Source organism: Schistocerca gregaria, chromosome 6 (genome assembly GCF_023897955.1).
Source record: "Schistocerca gregaria isolate iqSchGreg1 chromosome 6, iqSchGreg1.2, whole genome shotgun sequence".
Lineage (NCBI taxonomy): Eukaryota > Metazoa > Arthropoda > Insecta > Orthoptera > Acrididae > Schistocerca > Schistocerca gregaria.
In genome coordinates this window covers 219,187,353-219,209,977 of record NC_064925.1, presented here as the reverse complement: position 1 = coordinate 219,209,977, position 22,625 = coordinate 219,187,353, and the positions used below count along the sequence as shown (strand labels likewise).

Sequence of the window (22,625 nt, the reverse complement as noted above, 5' to 3'; positions counted from 1 at the left end):
CAAATAACTTATTAAATAATGTAATGCCACATTGTTCACTCATATCTCACTATCAGTCTCTGCACACACTATACACACATTATTTCATAACACTTCACTCACTACATACACACCCACACACATCCATCCACCCACCCACCCACCCACAAACACACACACACACACCACACACACACACACACACACACACACACACACACACACACACACACACACGCACACACACACACACACTGGTGATCTCTGGACCATTTTCTGTACCGCAACTTCCCATTTGCTATCCTGAAAAACTGAGTCAGCATCCCTCCATAATGAGTGAGATGTTGAGCTCAGAAAGAGGAAGAGGTGTTAGTGTTGTGCTGTGTATAACTTGGGGGTAAGTGTTTCTAGAAAGGAAAAAAAGAAGGAAAAGACATAAAGTGAAGGTTATTTGGAATGTTGGATATTTTATAATCATTATTATTATTATTTATTTGTATTACTTTTTTTATCAAACCTCTACTCTGATTTCTTTATGATGCTACTTGGACGAAATGACACTGTGCAACAGCGTGCATTTTTACAGACATGGACCGATGGAAAGGCCTCTTTTCGCACGCAGAAGATAGAAACTCAAGGGGTAAGAATTCTCGTAGCTCTCCCGCTTAATTCTTAAACCATCTTTCATCCTATTTTTCCCCAGTGTTCGTTTTTGGGAATGGGGGAAACAGTAGCCTCGTTTACACCGGGGCAACATTTTGCAACACTGCGGTATGCGACAGTGGCGCATGCTGCAGTGACGCACACTGTCGCCATGATTCATGCGACAAAAGCAATACCGTACGCAATGTAGCTAGTTGCCGCAGTGTGGCGTGACTAGCTCCGGAGTTCAGTGGATTGCCGTGCGGCAGCGCTACATTTCAAACATGAAATGGTCCAGTGAAAAGTATCTTGCATTTATCGAGGACTACAGACAATGCAAAGTGTTGTGGGACGTGCGTGACACAAATTACAAAAATAACCGTATAAAAAAGGACGTTATACGGAAACTCGGAATGAAGTACGAAATTGAGGAGAGCACTGTGAAGAAGAAGATAAAGAACCTGCGAAGTGCTTTTCATCGAGAACATTCCCGTGTGACCAGTACGAAAAGCGACTCAGCGACTAATTTGGAAGACAGAAAATGGTTCGCGTATGAATCGTTAAAATTCATTCTCGATGTGACGGAGCCACGTGCAGCAATGGCCAGCACAGTTGTAAGTATCTCGGTATTTCACTAGCTAAAGGGAAGGTGCTACAGCATTAAGGGTACATGTGCAGACTACCGTTATGCCCCAATAATGTATTTATTTTCATAAATTAATATACATTATTATGATACTTTTGGTATTGTTGGTTTGTGGTGGTTGAAGGGACCAGACTTTGGTATTGTATTACTTTGGTATAAATTAATCTGCCGCTTGCAACATAGGCCGCTAGATGTTGCCATTTGTAGCATGCTGCTAGATGACGCACGCCACATTTACATAGCATGCCACGATTTTGCCAGGTGTTGTGCCGTTATAAATGACACTTTAATTTACTGCCTTGCTCCCCCCCCCCCCCCCCCCCCCCCAGCAATTACATGCGGTCAACCACACTTTTTATGTACGGCAGGTTTTTATAAAAGAGTCAGTCAAATGATAACGAGACAGGCGAAAAAGTAGGTAAAATGATTATTATTTCAAAAGTAATCGACATAACTGTTAATACATTTATCCCACTGTGAGACGGGACGGTGAGAGCCTTTACGGAAAAAAGTTTGCCTACGGAACGGTGATAATACACAGGCGTGCGCCTTTGTACGAAGCAAACCGACTGCCACGAATGTGATCGGAGAACGCCAAAGGCCAGTATTCCGCATCTTGTACAGCATTGGAAAGGCTCATGGATACATAAATGCAATCCAATCAGCTCGCCGAATGATTCATCATATAGGTCATGCTCAAGATCGCAAACGACAAAACGCAGCTCCTGGCAGAAAGTTGGGAGTGGACGTTTAACGTCACAGTAATGTAAAATAACTGAGAAATGAAACTATTAGCTTTCTGTAAATGCTGACTTGAAGTAATTAGCAATGACGGCAACGTTAAAGAAAACTGGGGACACTTTTCATGATTCTATCGTTAATGCTCTTACGTAAATTATTAAACAATTTCAGTAGCAACTTAAAAATAGGTATGGCTCACAGTTAGCTTGGAAAGCAGGTCTTTTGGTAATATCTAAAATGACCGTGAGTTTTAATCATCTGCCCTTTCTGAAAAGAATGTGTAATTTGTAATTGGACATGTTAATGTAAAAATGATTGCAAGTATTATCGGAATTTGAAGACAAAAAGATAGCTGCGCATGAAATAGCGCTTAGGAAAAAAGAAAATCTTCCGCATTTAATTATTTCACAGTTGCTAATCTTGCAAGGAAAGGAGTGGTATTTTAAATCAAATAAAATATCAATTTAACAATATATTTTCAAAGTAACTGACACACGCACTTACATTTGGTCATCTCAGCGACTAATCGATAGTTACGACGGAAAAACAAAAAATGTTGTCTGTGAACATAATACTTCTGTATGATTCCTATACATCCCGGAATCTGATTAAACGTTAATTCGCCCGATAAGAATTAAAGCTGAACACTTAGCTAAATTAACATCAGATCAAAGCTGGTGCAATTCAGAATCGAGCTAGCAAAATAAGCAAAAATTGAGATCAAAAAGTGAGATCTAGGACCCTTGTACAGTGGTTTATGTAACCACTTAATTTAGAAATCTCTGATACAGCTCTTACGTCACTTAATCGCTGTTCATCTGTCGTGGAGTCAGTCAACTTGTGCGGTTACTGTGGCTAGTTGTCTTCCTCTTCTTGGAATGTTAGGAAGAATGTCTGTTTCTTGAAAAAGTCGTCCAATATAGGATTAGATTTTGGCTGAAGAGCAAGGTTCGTGACAATTGTGGGTAGAGGAATCCTCAATGTGACGATTGTCGTGTGGAATTTTGCCTGTTGTCTGATGCAACAGGAACAATTGAGAACTGTGTGATACAGAAAAAGGTACATCTAGGCGTTCAGATGAACAAGCTTGGCAATATGTAGAGGTTAAACTTTGTACCTCATAATTACGAATTATGAATTGATGAAGGTGCGTTCTAAATCACTGGCTTATATGTGGTCTGTTGATATTGTTGTTATTGATGTTGTTGGTTGTTTGTTGGTTTGGGGAAGGAGACCAGACAGTGAGGTCATCGGTCTCATCGGATTAGGGAAGGACGGGGAAGGAAGTCGGCCGTGCCCTTTGAAAGGAACCATCCCGGCATTTGCCCGGAGCAATTTAGGGAAATCAAGGAAAACCTAAATTAGGATGGCCGGACGCGGGATTGAACCGTCGTCCTCCCGAATGCGAGTCCGGTGGTTAACCACTGCGCCCCCTCGCTCGGTCACAGTCTTATTGATGATGATGATCGTTGATGTCATCGTTGGCGATGGTGGTGGTGGTGGTGCAGGTGAAGACGACCCACGGGTGCCTTCCAGAGATGGAATGATGGAAATCTTTGGCTTCGTGAATAAGCACCAAAGAGACGTCAGCAAATCGCCTTTAGCCAGAAACCTCAGCGAAAACAGCGTTCTCTTATAATTCCAGCCGTTGTCACCTGTCGGGATGATAATTTCTGTCAGTAATGGTCAATTCTGCAATATTAAGTAACTTATGGAAGTTTCCATTTTATCATCGTTTTATATTCCGAAACAAACCATAGAGTAACTCTAGTTCCTACGGCAGCCTCCTATTGCTGTTTTTCAGCTGATGCGTTGTCTGGAAACTACGCACGTGTTTCTTCCGTTGTTTCCTGTCTTGTTAGTAATGAGACAATTAGTTCGAAGTGTTACGAGTAATGCATCACAACATCAAACTGCTGAAAGCGCACTGAACACTAAACCAATGTGGAGGCAATGTTGCTTGCACTTGACGCATGCGTCAAAGGCAGGCGCTTTGTGCAATATGAAAGAAAAGAGGAACAACGCAGACCGCTAGTAAGAGGGGAGATGAAAGCGCACGAAAGTGAAAAAACCATAACGACTAGATCAGCAGTCGCAACTTTACTGATATTAACGCCCGGCAAGAGCGTGAATAGAGCACTTATTTGGCGGAGCGGACACAAGAAAGAATCATGGTAATATGTGGGACCTGAATCTATACCTTAGTAAAATAGTTCTCTGAGCTCTGATAATTTAACAGCGCGCGACTCACCGCCTTGTTAATATAGGATTGCGTGAGGCGCTTTTAGAATTTGTTAAAACTGATGTCTATGTGAAGCGTTCATACTGAAAAAAAAGTAAATATAATCTCAGAGATTGTATTTCGTGTTGTCACCTTAAAATTGATGGAGGATATCTTTACTATAGCGAAATTTAATTAAAAGAAACCCTGTAACGAAAGAAAATATTTCCCTTTTTTTTTTTAGCGTAATAATCTTCGTCTTGCCGAGAAGCGGACAATATCTGAACTTAACTGAAAGTTCCTAGTTTTTACCTTAATACAACATAAATTAATATATTCACTTTCTTTGCCTTAATAATTATGGTACTAAAGCGTCCGTTGATGACGGAATGCAATGAAATTATTCCTACGCAAGATGTCTGCCAAGAATGGTCGCTTGTTCGGCCGTTCTCGTTAATGAGCCAGCGTACTGAAAACTTTACAAATGATATTTTTTCTTCTACGTGAAGGTCACTAGCCATATGAAGGAAAAATGCACGATGAGCATAAATTACCATATATTATTAAAATTTACAACTTACAATGCGAAATGGCCGTGGTAGCGTGCGTTAGCTTCGAGACTAGATCAGAGAGTGAGTAATAACGCTGGTCTTCTTAATTTCTTTCGTCAGCGAGTAAAAGAACAATTAATTACCACGAAGACCCTGCACAGTTATCTTATGGAGTGTGTTTGTATCATTATTCCATTTCATTATAAATTACCGTTATGACAGCTAATTACACGCGCATTTTCAGAGTTTTTTTTACAATTTTCATTTTACTTTGTTTTGTGTCTGACTTGTCGTCGCACGATTTAATATTTTGTTCTGTGTATCGGTACAGCCCCATTACCAACGCTGTGTACAAGGTGCTAACTTTGTCTCCACAACTTATACAACGTATCCATGATTGAAGTTCCAGTTTCAAGACGCTCCAGAAATAGAACAAGTGCTCAGAATGATGTCAAATTTTAACAGCACATTACTGAAGCAGGGCGAAACGTCATGGAAGAAAAAAATTACCAATTCAGGACGCTGTAAACGACAGGATATGCACACCAACAGATGCGCCGCAAGTGGTTGGCCCCCAAAATGACTTGTCTCCATAAAGAATCGCGCGCTGCTGGTAAAGATCTTTTACGAAACGGTGGCTGTGCGCCAGTAGCCCTGCAGAAGTTCCGGACACTCAAGGGTACGGAAAAAGGCATTGGTCCGATTTCTGCTAAGGGTGTGGAGAAAATGATTACAGAATTCGAAAAGACAGGTTCTTTTGAAGTGCAATGTGACTGAGGGAGGAAAGTAGTTGACTCGACATCTGTCGAAGATATGGCCACAGCATTGCAGCAGGGATCGAGCAGCGGTGTGCATCAAACAGTGAATGGGGAATTGCTCGAATGTTGGACATGCCTGCGAGCTCAGGGCATAACATCCCACGAAACACCCTGCATTGCTGCCCATACAAAATCTCCGATCTGTTTTGGAACGTACTGTATCTCTATGTCAAGTTGCCAGAAAATGGTGGACAGCATACTGAACCTGTCTTGCGCCAGTCTCGCGACAAAAAAACGATTTCATTTTGCTTGTTATAAGGTTTTTGGGTCCAGGACGGTTTAAAAGAAACACCATTTTGCTCTTCATGCCGTTTGTAGCCTCAGGATGATTACAAACCGATTTTTCCCAACCGCTGTGGCGTGACTTGCTGTGGGGAATGCCATATTAATACCTGTTGTTTATTACCGCAGAAGGTTAAACGGAAACACTGCTGGTGGACATTTAACTATAGACAACTGTGACTTAGGACTAGCTCACTGTGATCTTGATTATGGTGCCTATTTAAAGATCGGCATAGTACTTTTTTTTATAAAGTATCAAAATACAGAGTAATTACATACTCAGTAGTATCACGGAAGGCAAGAATAATAAGTAATGTTTGTGCAGCATTCATCGGACGAAATGTTACGCACCCCATTACATGAGCACACTGGTCCCTTTGAAGCGCTGTGGCAGTCATGGACTGTGCGGCTGGCCCCAGCGGAGGTTCGCGTCCTCCCTTGGGCATGGGTGTGTGTGTTTGTCCTTAGGATAATTTAGGTTAAGTAGTGTGTAAGCTTAGGGACTGATGACCTTAGCAGTTAAGTCCCATAAGATTTCATACACATTTGAACATTTTTGAAGAGCTATGGAAGTGTAAATGGCGTGGAACTGTCACCAGGTGATCATGTGACACTCCACCGCTGACATACGAGGCATATTCAGAAAGTAATAGTACTAGATTTTTCTATTTTTTAGAAAAGTGCATTTGTAAAAAATTATAGTAATTGTTGATATACTTGTTGACTGTTTGTCCACATAATCACCATAGCGCTCAGTGCGTGTGGCTACCATGCCTTAAGCTTCTGTGTGCCCTCCTCAAATAACTCTCCCGCCAACTGCTTCCCTCACTTCAGAATCTCTTTCTTCACCAGCCCATCGCTTGAAAATTTAATTCCACTCATGTGTGCATATCAAGGAGGTTAAAAGACGAAATTCTGAAGGCGCCAAGTCAGCCAAATGCCAAATGAGTCCAAGAGCTTCTTGATGGCTAAGGTTGTGTGAGGACGGACGTTGCCATGCAACAAGCACGCTCCTCTTCTCAGCATTCCCCTCGTTTTATTTTGAATACACCTTTTCAGTTTTTTATGGTGTGCATTGACGATCTCCCTCTAAGGCAGAAATGGCAGAAATTCGACAAAAACGATGTCTTTTCGGTCCGGAAACAACGAGGCCATGGTTTTTTGGCCGAAATTATGGTTTTGAACTTTTTGAGAGATGAGGAATTGGTGTGACGCCATTGTGGCGACTATCTTCTATCTTTTTGTCTCAGCCGTGTAATGACCCCCCACCCCCCACGCTTCATCTCCAGTCACAATAGAGCTCAGAAAATCTTCACATGCCAGTTCAAGTTGCTCAGGAACCTCGCAAGCGCTATTGACCTGATCTGTCTTGTGCTGCTCTGTCAGCTGTCTTGAGACCCATCTTGCACACAATCTCTGGTACAACGTTTATGTATCTTGTATAAGAGAGTTCAGGAGAATTGAGGAAACGTGGCTGAAATTTCATCCACTGTCAATAGGCGGTCTTCACAAACAGTTTCCTCGATTTTTTGGACCGAACCAACAGTCAAAATGTGTCTACCGCTCCACTATTCGGCATGAACATTTGTTGTGCCTCCACTAAACTCCGTAAACCACTTATACACAGTCTTTTTGTTCAGTACCTGCGATGCGCGCTCTTGTGAGGGCATCCTCGACAACCACTCAATGTTGCCAACTCTCAAAAAACAAGAAACCACAGTTCGTTGTGGTCACAGTTCCCTATAGTTTCAGGTCATGCCTCGTAAACATGGCCGTGAAGTGTTGTGTATATGCCTGCCGGTTGTATGGAATCAGCACATTAAGATGTAGAGACATGACAGAATGAAGTTATCGTGCTTGTAGATGCCCATGAACACACTGTCCAATGTGTCTGCACTCGCATACTTGGCAATGCATTTCTTCATCTTCTTCTTCACTTCATCTATTAGACAAATCACCTGTCATGGTACTCCATCTCTCCTATGGCTTTCCCACATATCTTCTCCCAGGTTAAGGCCATTATCTGACCTAGTTATTAACTGTATATTATTAAAATGACATTAACATATCTTACACTCAGGAGCATATTTTTAACTGCTCTCTAAAACTTTATTAGAGTTTCAAACACTATAATTCTCAATTTAAGCCCAAAACTGTTAGTAATTTACTCAGTAAATTACTGAGCAGTAGTGCATGTTCGGCCTATCCCCAAAGATTAATTTTTATATTCAGAGCATACATTAATTGGTGTTACTATCTGAAATTTAAAGAAGTAAATGCTGAGCCGGAATTATCCGTCCAACTGAAAACGAAACACATTAATTAGGTACGCCTAGTACAGCGAATTCTGATGTACTTCGACTTATGGCTCAAATTATATAGGTCTGCAAGAAACAAAAATAAAAAGTCAGCTACATGAGATATTTTTACTGACTTATATGTTTTAGACTGCGCTGATTTAAGAAGTGATGTCGATTTTTTTCTATTACATAAGTTTTTTGTTTTTGCAAAATACGTAAAAGCACTCTTTTATTCGAAATTATCAAATATAATATTTTTTTACAACCAATGAAACATTATTCTGAGACATATAATAACAATATTATACTTTGAACTTTTTGAGAGATGAGGAATTGGTGTGACGCCACTGTGGCAACTATCTTCTATCTTTTTGTCTCAGCCGTGTAATGACACCCCCCCCCCCCCCCCCCCCCCCCCCCCCCCCCCCCACGCTTCAGTGTCTTTTCAGAGTCTTTTTCCGATTTCAAATGGCTCTGAGTACTATAGGACTTAACTTCTGGGGTCATCAGTCCCCTAGAACTTAGAACTACTTAAACCTAACTAACCTAAGACATCACATACATCCATGCCCTAGGCAGGATTCGAACCTGCGACCGTAGCGGTCGCGCGGTTCCAGACTGTAGCGCCTAGAATCGCTCGGCCACCACGGGCGGCTTTCCGCTTAAGCATCCAACAGAAGACACCCCATCTTCCTTGGTACCGTCTCTCGATATCACGGACATCCTCGTGAAAGCGCTCCCCCTGTTCTTCACTGTAAGCTCCCAGGTTTTCAGGAAAGCCTAATAGCATCCGTTGAACAATGGTTTTGTACTCAGGCACCTTAGTATTGTCCGAAAACTTTCGCACTACATCCTTGAACGATACCCTAGCTTCTTTTTCTTTCTCGATTCACACTTTCTCCAAAGAGGGTGTCGTTTAAAAGTTTTCTTATCTCGGGGCCAGTGAAAACACCCTCTTCTTTGCTGCTGACAGCTTCGAGAGTTTTGTACATAGATATTTAAAACAGACCCCATTCTTTTGCAGCGATTTTACAGATTGCTTCATTAACCCCGGTTTGATATGGAGAGGGGACAAAACCTTTTCTAGTGGTACCAAAGTATTATTGATAACATTTTTCTCTCCAGGTTTTAAAGTTTCTCGAGGTGGCCAATCACTTTTAGTCCAGTGCTGTTCTCTGACTCTACTATCTCACAAGCATAAGAAGCATGGGTATTTAGTATAGCCAGTCTGCTGACCCAAAAGCATCGTATTTTGAAGTCCCCACAAACCATCCATTGATGGTCCTGATATTTGATTTTTTCCAGGATAATGGCCAAACCGTTATAGGTTTCGCCGATATGCACAGAATGTCCCATCGGAAGCGATCCATATTTATTTCCATTGTGCAATAATACTACTTTAAGGCTAGTTTTGGATGAAACAATGAATAGGCGCCATTCAGATGAGTCATACTGCATATCAAAGCAATGCATGAGTCCTTCCACATCATTGCAAAAAACTAAATTTCCTTCTTTTGAGGAAAACTGGTGTGTCTACCATGAAAATGAGGTGCCAGATGATAAAAGGTTTTTATTTTTTAATCTGGAACCTAACAGTTCGTTTGTATTTTTTGAAAGACCTAAATCTCTTACGAGATCAATGAGCTCACTTTGAGAAAATAGTTGAGAGCTTTCATCTTCGTCTGAAGAAAAATCTGAGCTTGATTCACCTTGAGGAGGTAATGTAACTTCGTCCTCCAACTCACTCGGGTATTCATCCAAACTGGAAGGTGGCTGTTGGATAGGTATTTCAGAGCTATGGGCCACAGAACGTATAGCTGAGTCAAGGTTAGGATAACTTGTTCTTCTTTTGTTTTTTTGAATTGACTCCCTTTACGTCAACTGAACAGAAGTAGCAATCAGTGGTATGGTTTTTCTGCTCACGCCATATAATAGGAATACCAAATTTAAATGCATGTTTCTTACCCTTAAACCACAAACGAAGATCCGCGTGACACCTTCTACACACCTTATGTGGGGCCCATGGTTTATCTTGATCACAAAGTATTAATTTAAAGTAATCAAAATAAACTTTCCTCACAAAATTACTTATCTTTCTCTGTTGATTTTTAATAGTGTATTCACCACACATATAACAAAAACTGTTTGGAGAAATAACACAACCTCTTGTAGCCATGACTAGAAAGAAACAACAGCACTGTTCACTTTAATCGCAATATGTCTACTGAGAGTTTCTCTTCACTTCATGCGAGATACAAATCGTCATTTTACTTGTCGCAAAACGATAAAACTGAACAATAAGACATTTACATTTGATTCTGGCGCCCAGGAGTTCACGGTAAAACCTGTAAGTGGTAACAAAGAATAGTTAATATTGTAATTTTTTAAAAAATTTAAGTTTATTTTATCAATTATTGATATAACTTTTAACAATTATTAAATTAAAAAACACATAAGTTCATTGCTAATGAATATAAATACTGCAATATACATAAAAACCTATGTGATAGAATTTTTTGAATATTTCTCCTGTTTTTGGGAGGTCAAAATCTATAAGAAAATGTTAAAAAGTCCTCTTCAATTTTTTTAGTCGCAGACCTGTGTTATCATTTACTGTACATGTACTAAGGGATATTAAAACCTCAGTACTTCCTGGAGAAATTTCAATCTTAGTAACGAAAAAGATTTTTATAATACTCTGAGAATTTCGTTGCAGGAGCAACGTCAAAAGTTATCGGATTATAGCCGCAATTGGACCGGCGTTAAATTATATTTCTTTTTTTTTCAAAATTCTCTGTAAAATAAAATTTCTGAAAAACGTTTCGTTATCTGATTTTGATCTCTAAATTTTTCCTTTTTCAAACGTGTTCGTGGCCTTGAAAAAAGATTTGTTGTCTTTGTATACTGTCTGATACTGTCAAAACTGAAAACATCGTAAGATTACCAGTATTTATTTTATTTAAGACAGAAATATTTATTTGTCTTTCCTTTTGTCTTTCTCTTCTGACCTACACATTTCGCCGTTAGAGTACTGTAGATCACTTTCTCTGTTTTCTCGGACTAAATAGAGTCAGTTATGGCATAGTACGATAACGACGGGAACACTCGTATTTCAGGCTGGCACAAAATAAATATTTAACGTTTTGCTTACAGCACATGAATTTGGGATCGATCATTTATAAAACCCCGTTAACAAGCCACTTTGGCTGGTCTGAAATAATGATAATAATTATTATTAATAAATAAATAACTGACGAGCTCCCACATTGTAGATATGTGCCAACTGTAAAAACTGCCTCTATCATATCCTGCCCTGTGCGGTTTCCATTCTGTTTCCTGTGAATCCTAGTTGTTGCTGTTCTTTCCGTAATCCATTCTCCCATCGTGTTCATGGTCTGCTCAGGCGGCGCTTTTACTCTGGCCTACCTGCCAACACTATTTTCGGAATATCGTTATCTGTCATCTTCGCAACATGTTCAGCCTATTTTAGTCACTTAACTTTACCTTTTGTACAATATTGAGCTGGTTCTTCATAGTGTATATTTCTCCAGTTTTCAGACACCTCCACCCTGTTTCTTGCTTCACTGGCCCTTAAGTCTTATTCATGATTTTTGCCTCAAACGCCATCAGTTTTTTTTTGTCTGTCGCTTTTGGGGGTATTCATAGTTTCTATATAATATAACAGCACTGGAGCAGTCATTGTATTACATGCCTTCATTTTAACTTTCGTTGAGATTACCTTTGGTTTCGTGACTGGTCTTAGGCTATGACGTGTTTTGGAAGCTTACTGCTAGCTGGGCATTATTCATCTAGCCGAACAGTTGTCTAAAGCACACTGCCGATAAAAATAGCACACTTAAAAAGACAAGGTCGGTTTTGGTCCGATGACTGTGTATGCCACATTATAGGAAAATAGATGTATTGATAATGGCTTCAACATCGTCCGCAACAGATAGCGTCGTGGTATAGCTACCAGAGCGCCATCTGTATGTGGCAGATGTGTGAAGCATGCAGGGAACCATGCCACGAAGACGTATTCGTGATTCCTACGGCCAACTGAGCGTGTTTGATAGAAGTCAAATTGTGGCCTTCCGAGTGGCATGTTGATCCTTTCGGAGACTTGTCACACAAGTAGGACGCGCTGCATCAGTTGGGCAATGGTGCTGGTATCAGTGGTCACGTGGGCATTCTCACTCCCTAGACGATGTTCTGAGCCTCCAAGGACCACAGACGCCTGCCAGGATTGTCGCATTGTAAGGGCAACAGAGGCAGATTGTACAGCTACCGCAGCACAGATAGCAGGGCTTGTGAGCACATACGTGTCAGCACGAGCTGCTGCGAACCGGCTGTTAACAGTGGGACTATGGCCACACACACCTCAACAGTTCGTATGGCGGGAGAAGAGCTCTGGCATTTGACGCGACCTTGGCGTAGCGCACATGCATCGCGCATCCACGACGGCCAGTCATATCGTGAGCTTTTGTTTACATTACCGTGGTAACGCCCAAGTGTTACCATAGTGCTGGGCAACCGCTGATGCTTCGCTGCCCGTCCGTGTCGAATACTGGTAACTGCGCTGCCAGCTGTCAGAGCTCTTCTCTCGGCGTACGAAGTATAGCCCTTCTTCCACTCACGCAACAGAATCGGCATTCATGGATCGGCTGGTGCTATCAGAGGATCACTTGGAAGATGGAATGGCGCCCCATGGCCTCAGCAATGAAATCAGATTCTGCGTGCATGCAAGTGATAGTCTTTTGTACATACGACATAGACCTGGTGAGCACTCTCCCGTATTGTGCATCTGGCCGCACCCAGGTCTTATGGTCTGGGTTGCGGCAAGCTGCAACTCTCATTCACCTTTGATGTTTCTGGATGGAGCATTAACCAGCGCTTGGTACGAGCAGAATGTTGTTAGACCCGTTCTTTTTCCATTCTTGCAACAGCAAGATGCTGCGTTGCTCCAACAAGATAATGCTCGCACATGCTGCTCATGAAACGCAGTGTGCTCTGCAAGACGTGCAGCAACTTCCCTGATCAGCACCAACTTCAGACTTGTCTCCAATCGAGCATATGTGGATATGATGGCTGGTGGTGACATGTATAGGGCACTCAATAGCAGACTCATCAGTGCCTGGATACGATGTGACTCGCCAGTCAACAACTCTTACAGAACGGCATGGCGTAATGTGTCCCAGGATAGTATTCACCATCTGTAAGATTGTCTGGGTGCCAGAGTCAGCAACTCCGTTGCTGCCCATGGAGGTTACACCACGTACTGATATGGGTATTTCAAAATGTAATTATCTCATGTACTCCATAGGCTCTATTGCAACAATAAATCTTGAATGAAATGGAAACTTCTAAAAGGGTTTTCTATTTTTGTTTCCTAGCATTGTATTTAAAGTTATCAACTATCTTCAGCTTCATATATCCCATCTCTAAATTTCCAGGCGCATTGTTCTTCATCCTTTTAGCTAGTTCCATCAATTCGATCTTTTCTAGGTTTAATTTTAAGCCGTGGCACTACTGCTCGGATCATCTACCATTTTTGTTATTTCTTCTCTTGACTCTAATTGTATCATATGTACACTCCTGGAAATGGAAAAAAGAACACATTGACACCGGTGTGTCAGACCCACCATTCTTGCTCCGGACACTGCGAGAGGGCTGTACAAGCAATGATCACACGCACGGCACAGCGGACACACCAGGAACCGCGGTGTTGGCCGTCGAATGGCGCTAGCTGCGCAGCATTTGTGCATGCGGGAGGCCGGGTGGACGTACCGCCGAATTGCTCAACACGTGGGTCGTGAGGTCTCCACAGTACATCGATATTGTCGCCAGTGGTCGGCGGAAGGTGCCCGTCGACCTGGGACCGGACCGCAGCGACGCACGGATGCACGCCAAGACCGTAGGATCCTACGCAGTGCCGTAGGGGACCGCACCGCCACTTCCCAGCAAATTAGGGACACTGTTGCTCCTGGGGTATCGGCGAGGACCATTCGCAACCGTCTCCATGAAGCTGGCCTACGGTCCCGCACACCGTTAGGCCGTCTTCCGCTCACGCCCCAACATCGTGCAGCCCGCCTCCAGTGGTGTCGCGACAGGCGTGAATGGAGGGACGAATGGAGTCGTGTCGTCTTCAGCGATGAGAGTCGCTTCTGCCTTGGTGCCAATGATGGTCGTATGCGTGTTTGGCGCCGTGCAGGTGAGCGCCACAATCAGGACTGCATACGACCGAGGCACACAGGGCCAACACCCGGCATCATGGTGTGGGGAGCAATCTCCTACACTGGCCGTACACCTCTGGTGATCGTCGAGGGGACACTGAATAGCGCACGGTACATCCAAACCGTCATCGAACCCATCGCTCTACCATTCCTAGACCGGCAAGGGAACTTGCTGTTCCAACAGGACAATGCACGTCCGCATGTATCCCGTGCCATCCAACGTGCTCTAGAAGGTGTAAGTCAACTACCCTGGCCAGCAAGATCTCCGGATCTGTCCCCCATTGAGCATGTTTGGGACTGGATGAAGCATCGTCTCACGCGGTCTGCACGTCCAGCACGAACGCTGGTCCAACTGAGGCGCCAGGTGGAAATGGCATGGCAAGCCGTTCCACAGGACTACATCCAGCATCTCTACGATCGTCTACATGGGAGAATAGCAGCCTGCATTGCTGCGAAAGGTGGATATACCCTGTACTAGTGCCGACATTGTGCGTGCTCTGTTGCCTGTGTCTATGTGCCTGTGGTCCTGTCAGTGTGATCATGTGATGTATCTGACCCCAGGAATGTGTCAATAAAGTTTCCCCTTCCTGGGACAATGAATTCACGGTGTTCTTATTTCAATTTCCAGGAGTGTATATGCTAGCACTTGCATATTTCCGTTTAGATTGGTGCTCTTTCCTGTTCTTTTCATCCCACATATATCTTCTTATTCAATCTGTATACTGAGCAAGCAGTGAAGGAAATAAAAGAAAAATTCGGAATAGGTATTAAAATCCACGGAGAAGAAATAAAAACTTTTGAGGTTCGCCGATGACATTGTAATTCTGTCAGAGACAGCGAAGGACTTGGAAGAGCAGTTGAACGGAATGGACAGTGTCTTGAAAGGAGGATATAAGATGAACATCAACAAAAGCAAAACGAGGATAATGGAATGTAGTCAAATTAAAGCGGGTGATGTTGAGGGAATTAGATTAGGAAATGAGACACTTAAAGTACTAAAGGAGTTTTGCTATTTAGGGAGTAAAATAACTGATGATGGTCGAAGTAGAGAGGATATAAAATGTAGACTGGCAATGGCAAGGAAAGCGTTTCTGAAGAAGAGAAATTTGTTAACATCGAGTATTGATATAAGTGTCAGGAAGTCGTTTCTGAAAGTATTTGTATGGAGTGTAGCCATGTATGGAAGTGAAACATGGACGATAAATAGTTTGGGAAAGAAGAGAATAGAAGCTTTCGAAATGTGGTGCTACAGAAGAATGCTGAAGATTAGATGGGTAGATCATATAACTAATGAGGAGGTATTGAATAGAATTGGGGAGAAGAGCAGTTTGTGGCACAACTTGACTAGAAGAAGGGATCGGGTGGTAGGACATGTTTTAAGGCATCAAGAGATCACAAATTTAGCATTGGAGGGCAGCGTGGAGGGTAAAAATTGTAGAGGGAGACCATGAGATGAATACACTAAGCAGATTCAGAAGGATGTAGGTTGCAGTAGGTACTGGGGGATGAAGAAGCTTGCACAGGATAGAGTAGCATGGAGAGCTGCATCAGTCTCAGGACTGAAGACAACAACAACAACAACAACATATCTTTTAAAGTAAAATGTTAAATAATATGGATGAAATGTGTCACATTATCGTACCCCAGTTCATACTTCCACGCCCTTTGATATTTTGCTTTCGTCTCCGTTATACACACTTTAACCAGACTGATTAATTTGTCAGATACTCTAAACTCTGAGGATACTGCAGAGGCTCACTTTATTTATGCCATCCAAAGTTTCTGGAAAATATACGATTGTGGCGAATACTGGTTTGTAAAATTCCCAGTACTTTTCCCATACCTATCTACATGTTAAAATTTGGTCAGTTGTAGATCTTCCTGATCTGAAACCTGCTTGGTAATACCTTTCTATTTCCACAGAGCAGGTCTTAAGTTTTTCCAGTACTTTCAAGAGTAAGACATTGAAGCTGGAATTCAGCAGTGAGATCCTCTATAGTTATTACAGTCGCGTTTGCTTTTATTCTTATGGATTGGTACAATGACAGATAGCTTACATTCAGTTAGTATCTCTTCCTTCTTCCATATCAACTCTTTATGGGGGCTTCATCTCGCACCTTGATCATATCTGACGTTATCTGATTTTCTCCTGGTGGCTTCCTCTTCTTCAGACTATTTGTTGTCTTACTTCAATTTAACGTAAATTTACTGCACCAAAGTAATACTTTCCAATTACTTTCTTGTCCAAACAGTTTCCCATCCCCCTTCGTAGCCGTCAACCTTGACAAGAGGTTGTCAGTAGGCCTAATTACATGACAGATATGGAGGAGTGTCCTGGAGTCCTCCCCCCGTAATATTTTAGAAATAAGAAGTCTGATTTAGGCCTCTAAGCGCCGTACCTCAGCCGCTTTCTGACCGCAAATAAAGAAGATTTTCCAGGAATAAAAACAAGTGCAAATTAAGAAAAAATCAGGTTAAGTGGAAAGTCATCAAACTGTTATTTTGGAAACACTGATTCTATTGCGTGCGCGCGCAAGCGTGTGTGTGTTTTTCGTATTCACTCAAGACGTCAGGAAATAGCTCATTCAACTTTGCAACTGATGAAAAATATTTATTTTTCTAGATCCAATATCGACAACTTCTACATTTTTTAAGAATTCATCCTGTAGTGGAAATTTTTCTTTACTGTAACTACAAGAACTCACGAAAAAGCTTTTAATATCTTCATAAAATTTTATAATAATAGGTTTTTCAAAACTTGTATTTCGAGATGAAGCTTCTAGTGTCTCCATCAACGACAACTTTTTTTATCCATTTTCTGATTTTTTTTTTTTTTTTTTTTTTTGAAAGTTCCAACAGACAAACGGAAGTAGCTATCGGTACTGCAGAAGGTTTGCGAACCTCACAATCAAATAAGGTATTTCGGGTGCTGCGAAGTTTATGGATTACTGGCTCTTCTTTCTGAAGGGATGCATTCGCTTAAGTAAGTAACGAAAGAGTGTTATGCAAAAAAGGAGATATAGCTTAGTAACTGGATCATGTAGAACAGGATGTACTCTACTTAAGCGAGAGTTGTTTATATTTTTTGAAGATTCCTCATGGAAAAATTTTATTTGCGGTTCCCACTGTGCAGTTATTCATTCTATTGACTGGATCAAAGAGAGACATCTTGTACAAATGCAATGCAGTATTTTATGTGGTTTAGCACCATATATATTTTGACAAAGTTTAAAAGTAGACTGTCTTTCTGAACTTTTTTGTAGACAGTTGTAAAGGTCCATTGCGTATTCTGTAGCATCAAGATATCTTGAGGTTTACATACCTGCTTCTGCACCTAAATGAAGCAATTGGCAGGAACAAGTTCGTATTCTTATGTGTAGTAGAACTTTCTTTAAAAGAAGCAGCAACACCTTTTATATGTCCTACCATTGTGTTTGCATTACCGATATCACATGCGAACGAAATGAAATTTTTCCGGGGGAGTCTTTTTCTTAGCAGCTATTGTGATTGTTCGCTGTGTTATTCAGTGGTTTTGTATTTAACTAATTTGTAAATGAAAATACGTCGTGTTAAAGTATTGTCTGTAAGTTGTATAAGTGTCATTAAATCACAGTTCATACAACAGATTCTATACAACTATTGATTATGATGGAAACAGTTATCTTCAGCAAAATGATCATTAAAACCACCGAATATCAGTCGCGCACAACTCTGACTTATGTTACCGTAAACAATATTCTTCATAATTCGTGATTAATTAATTTCGGGTCCATACATCAGCTAGAAAAGTTTGTTATAACGATCGTGCTGTGAGCACTGTTTTAAAGAACCAATCTGATTCGAATTATTTTTATTAAAATGAGTTCGGGACCACCGGTGCACATTTATTTTTACACATTTGTATTAACTTCGGCATTTATGTCTTCAGAGTTGCGTAATTTGAATTTACCGCTGAGATAATTGTTAAGATGGCAGCAGACAATTGATAGAGACTTTCTATTGTTAGAGCAAATAGCATAAGTATTTGAAATGCTTGTTAAACTTTACTTTTGTATTGTGCACTATTTAGACTTCATCAGGCAAACATTTGTTTTTTTTTCTAAGGAAAACAGATAAAAACGCGATATAAATCGCTATCGTCAATGGCTGCGCTCCTTGCAGCGAAAAGAAATAATTAACACAGATAATGCTTACAGAGAGGAATTAAAGTTACAAATAATTATTCACTCATATTTATTATAATAATGAACTCTATTCTCAAGTAATAATTGACAAATAATTACAATTTCTTAACTGACCTCAGTTTGATATGCAAAAGCCAACCAACAAAAGGTAAAAACAAAGGAAGACAAACGCAGATCATAAAAGGAATTTACAATTATCATTGTCTTTATATGATACACATCGATATGTCCAATTACATCATAGAATATTATATAAATAATTAATATATATCATCGTTTTCACTATTTTTTCTTATGTCAAATAGATAATGTTTATAACTGTTACAGGCATAATTTCCTCTCGTCGCACTGTAGCTAAAATTTATCTCGTGCATGTTACACTATCCACTCAAGAGTAGACCTGGTTAGAAAAACCGGAACAGGTTACGGACGAATGCTACAAACTTTGTGACGCCACGTGGTTCGTATCCTTTAAGCTGACACGTGCAGAACGAAAAATTTTCGTTACTCAGAACAGCGAACCTTAGTAAGCTGTGGTGACGAAATTATTCGTATATATGTTTCCTTGGTACTCAGGAAGGAAATCGTTACATTTTACGAGCAGTAGCAAATGATCCGCGAAATCTAAACAGTACTTTTCCCGTTTTTCTTTTTTTTTTCAACCATCAAATTATAAAATGTTTATTTCTGTAATTTTTAGTATTTTGCTGTAACTCTGTAAATTAGATGATAAACCTGTAACAATTACGAGCAATCCGTAATAGTTTGCAGCCATGCTACTTTACTCAGCATCGGTACTTACATGATTCTAGAAGCCATCTTATGAAACGATTAATATGCAGTCCACGTTTTGAGACTACACTTCCTTAAAAACTTTTCTCACTAAACCGTCATTTTAAGATATATTTACGATGTATATTACCACATCACGATTAATTATTTTTCGTAGCTCATTCCCCATTAACACTATATTAACATGTCATAGGAGAGCGATAGATTGGTAGTAGCTGCAGGCGGATCGGTCTACCGATTTTTACCAAGAACCAATAAAAAGTAGAGAACTATTTTTAACAATGGGGGCACGGTGAGCTTGCGCCAGTGCATTCTATGGTTTGTTGTTTGCTTTGTTCGAGTCACACATACGTGTTAATATGGGGAAGCTCTTAAAGTTTTCTTTCTTGAAGTAAAACGCATCTTCTATGACTGAAGAATGTATTTTATGTCGTTCAGTTTTCTCTGTTGAACATGGAGGACACGCCGACACAACGCATTAAGAAGAAGCGCATGTTGGCAGTTTCTGCGAGAAAACAGTAGTATAGCTTCCTTTGTAAGCGCGAATCGACCACAAACTGAGAAAGATAAACTCGTCGTTGCTGAAATAGGGTTTGCGTCTCACAGTGCAAAAAACAACCATTCATTCTGTTCAATGGACTGCCTATCTCTTATCATCAGGGAACTTTTTGAGAAGAAATTTATGTGTTCCAAGGCAAAGTGCGAATCGATTTTAGTGAACATTTTATAGCCACATTCAGTGCATGAAGTGTAGTCAAAACTTAAAGAAGCTAAGTATAGGGTGTTTCAAAAAGAACGTTACAACTTTAAAAATTCATATAAATTTACTGGAAGAAGATATAGAGCTGGATTTAGTTTTATTTTGAAGCGAAACACATCAAGTTTCTTTTTAGCTCAAACTAAAGATGTCTAAAAATTTTAAGACAGTACATTCAGGTAAGTGAAGGTGAATTATTTGATGAGTTAGAACTTGCGGACATAACTGTTTCTAGAAAACTTGAAGAATGGGAAAAAATAATATGGGTGCTGATAAGAGACGAAGTGATGTATTCTACATACTTAAAAATGTAGACATTTCGTGTATAAATAGGGAGATGCTTGTTAGTGTTGCTCTTGTTGTACAAAACACAAATGCTGTTGTGGAAAGAGTCTTTTCAATTGTTAACTCACTCCGGAGTGACGAAAAAATTCATTTTACTGCCAGAACTATTGAAGAAATTGTAAATGGTGTGAAACATTTTCAGTACAGTAGCTTTTAGAAATTTTTTACTACATGTTATTAAGCAAACCAAAACTCTTGGAAGATATAAAGTCTTGTGATAAGTACAAAGTTAATAGTGATATTCTCAGTTCAGAAGCCGCAAGTTCATGTTCATTAGATATTTGATATCAACAATAATGTTTTCTTTTATATTTTAAATTCCGGCAGAATTCTTGGAACAACTTTATGTATTAGAAAATGATTCACTGTCATGACATATGTTATTAAGTGTCGTATATTATTAAAATAAATGTCTTTTGCAAATTGAAGGAGGTGGGGGGAGAAAGGAAGGGAAGGAGAGGGATTAATGATATCAGTGTGTCAGGACTTCATGAGGCATCAGTGGCAATGAGTTAAAATGTATGCCAAACCATGGTTTGAATCCAAGACCTCCTGCTTACTAGACAGTTGTGTTAACCCGGACACAGTGTTTATAGCAAGTGTGTGGACTTTCTCGGCATGTCTCTCAGCCATCCTACATTCACACATATCTGCAATCCCTGTCCGTGCCCTCCCTATGGCTGCTTAGAGATTCCTGCAAGATGTCAGACAAAATTGTGCATCTCCACTGAATGTGCTGGATCCATTGCCCATCGAAGTGAATCAGTTATGTGAATGTGTGGTATCTCTTCTTTCAGACACGTTTGGAAAAAAAAAAAAAAAAATCAGATACCTTGGACATGTCCGAAAGAATAGATACCATGCATTCATATGAAAAATAAATGTATATTTATATGTATAAACGATAGTTTTCAGTTGTCTCATTAAAGCAGTGCTGACATACATGAAGTATATTTTCTATGTAATTAGTATCCCAATTTTTATTTCTATTTTTCAGGAATATCCTTTTTTTATGTATAAAATCTTGTCACCTAGCCATATCATTCATTAGAATCTTTAGCGAAATAACTACCAAAGCTTCCTTATGGTTGACAACTACACTGAAGCTGCGTAAGTAATTATGAGCATTATTAAATACACCTCTTCTGTCGGCAGATGCAAGTTTTCAGTAATCCAAACACTCTGGACAAATTTGCAGCCACTCTGCTCTGCCCGTCAACTGACTAGATCAGTTTGATGCCAAATCGCCAGCTGTTTCACAGTCTCTTTTGCATTATTCATGTCAAAACAATAATAACTTTCATGAAACAGTGCATAGAAAATACAGTTGACATGCATTTAGTATACACATAAAATCATCCATAGAGGCACACAGCATCAAGGAAGCGTTTGGAAAACTCCAATGTGCGGTATCACAGAGAATTCTTGGGAATTGATCATCAAGGAAGGAACAGAAACGTAAGTACATGAAGATCTGGTTAACCTGGAAAGCAGTTTACAACTCAACGCCACCTGGTATGAACTGACTACAAAAATCCTATCGGACCATGCTATGGTGAGAGCTCTAGCAACTTACAGGGCTGAATGATGTCCACAAGACTTGAAGCAGTGCCATCCCTAGCAAACACCCCTCCCCCTCACTCGCCACCACAACACCATCACCTGGGGACTACATTTCAGACTGCATGTTATTGATCTTCACAGCACTCCAGCGAATACCATCCAGACAACAGTAACATGTAAACTGATGAGCCAAAACCATCATGACCACTTAGACAGTCACTCCGTAGCATGCAGGCCCACTTTTGGAAAGCGATACAGCAAAAATTTGCATTGTCTGAATTTGACAAGTCCTTAGTAAGTTTCAGGAGGTGTGTGGCACAAGACATATAAGTAAAGGTCACACAATTCCCTTAAATTATGGCTCATTGGTTTTTGGGGACAGACCTGGTGCCCCAAAGTACTCCAGATGTTTTCCATTGGTTTCAAATCAGGCGATTTCATGACCAAGACATTGATGTGAGTTCTGGCTCTGTGATATGGGCTTTAAACTTTGAAAAAGCATAGTTAATTCAGCAAAAATATCTCCCCACCTACTAATATAGTATTCCAACAGGAACTAACATAGGGGGTAGAA

At 40.5% G+C, this 22,625-nt stretch overlaps 1 protein-coding gene across 1 annotated transcript in view; it reads left to right on the top strand.

The window, feature by feature from the left end:
* Positions 1 to 1,034: 1,034 nt before the first annotated feature.
* LOC126278808 (uncharacterized) overlaps positions 1,035 to 22,625 on the top strand; it is a 35,775-nt gene continuing 14,184 nt past the window's right edge. Inside the window, exon 1 of the mRNA XM_049979082.1 lies at positions 1,035 to 1,235. Coding sequence (XP_049835039.1) covers positions 1,035 to 1,235 — 201 coding nt within the window. The remainder of the gene's footprint in view (positions 1,236 to 22,625) is intronic.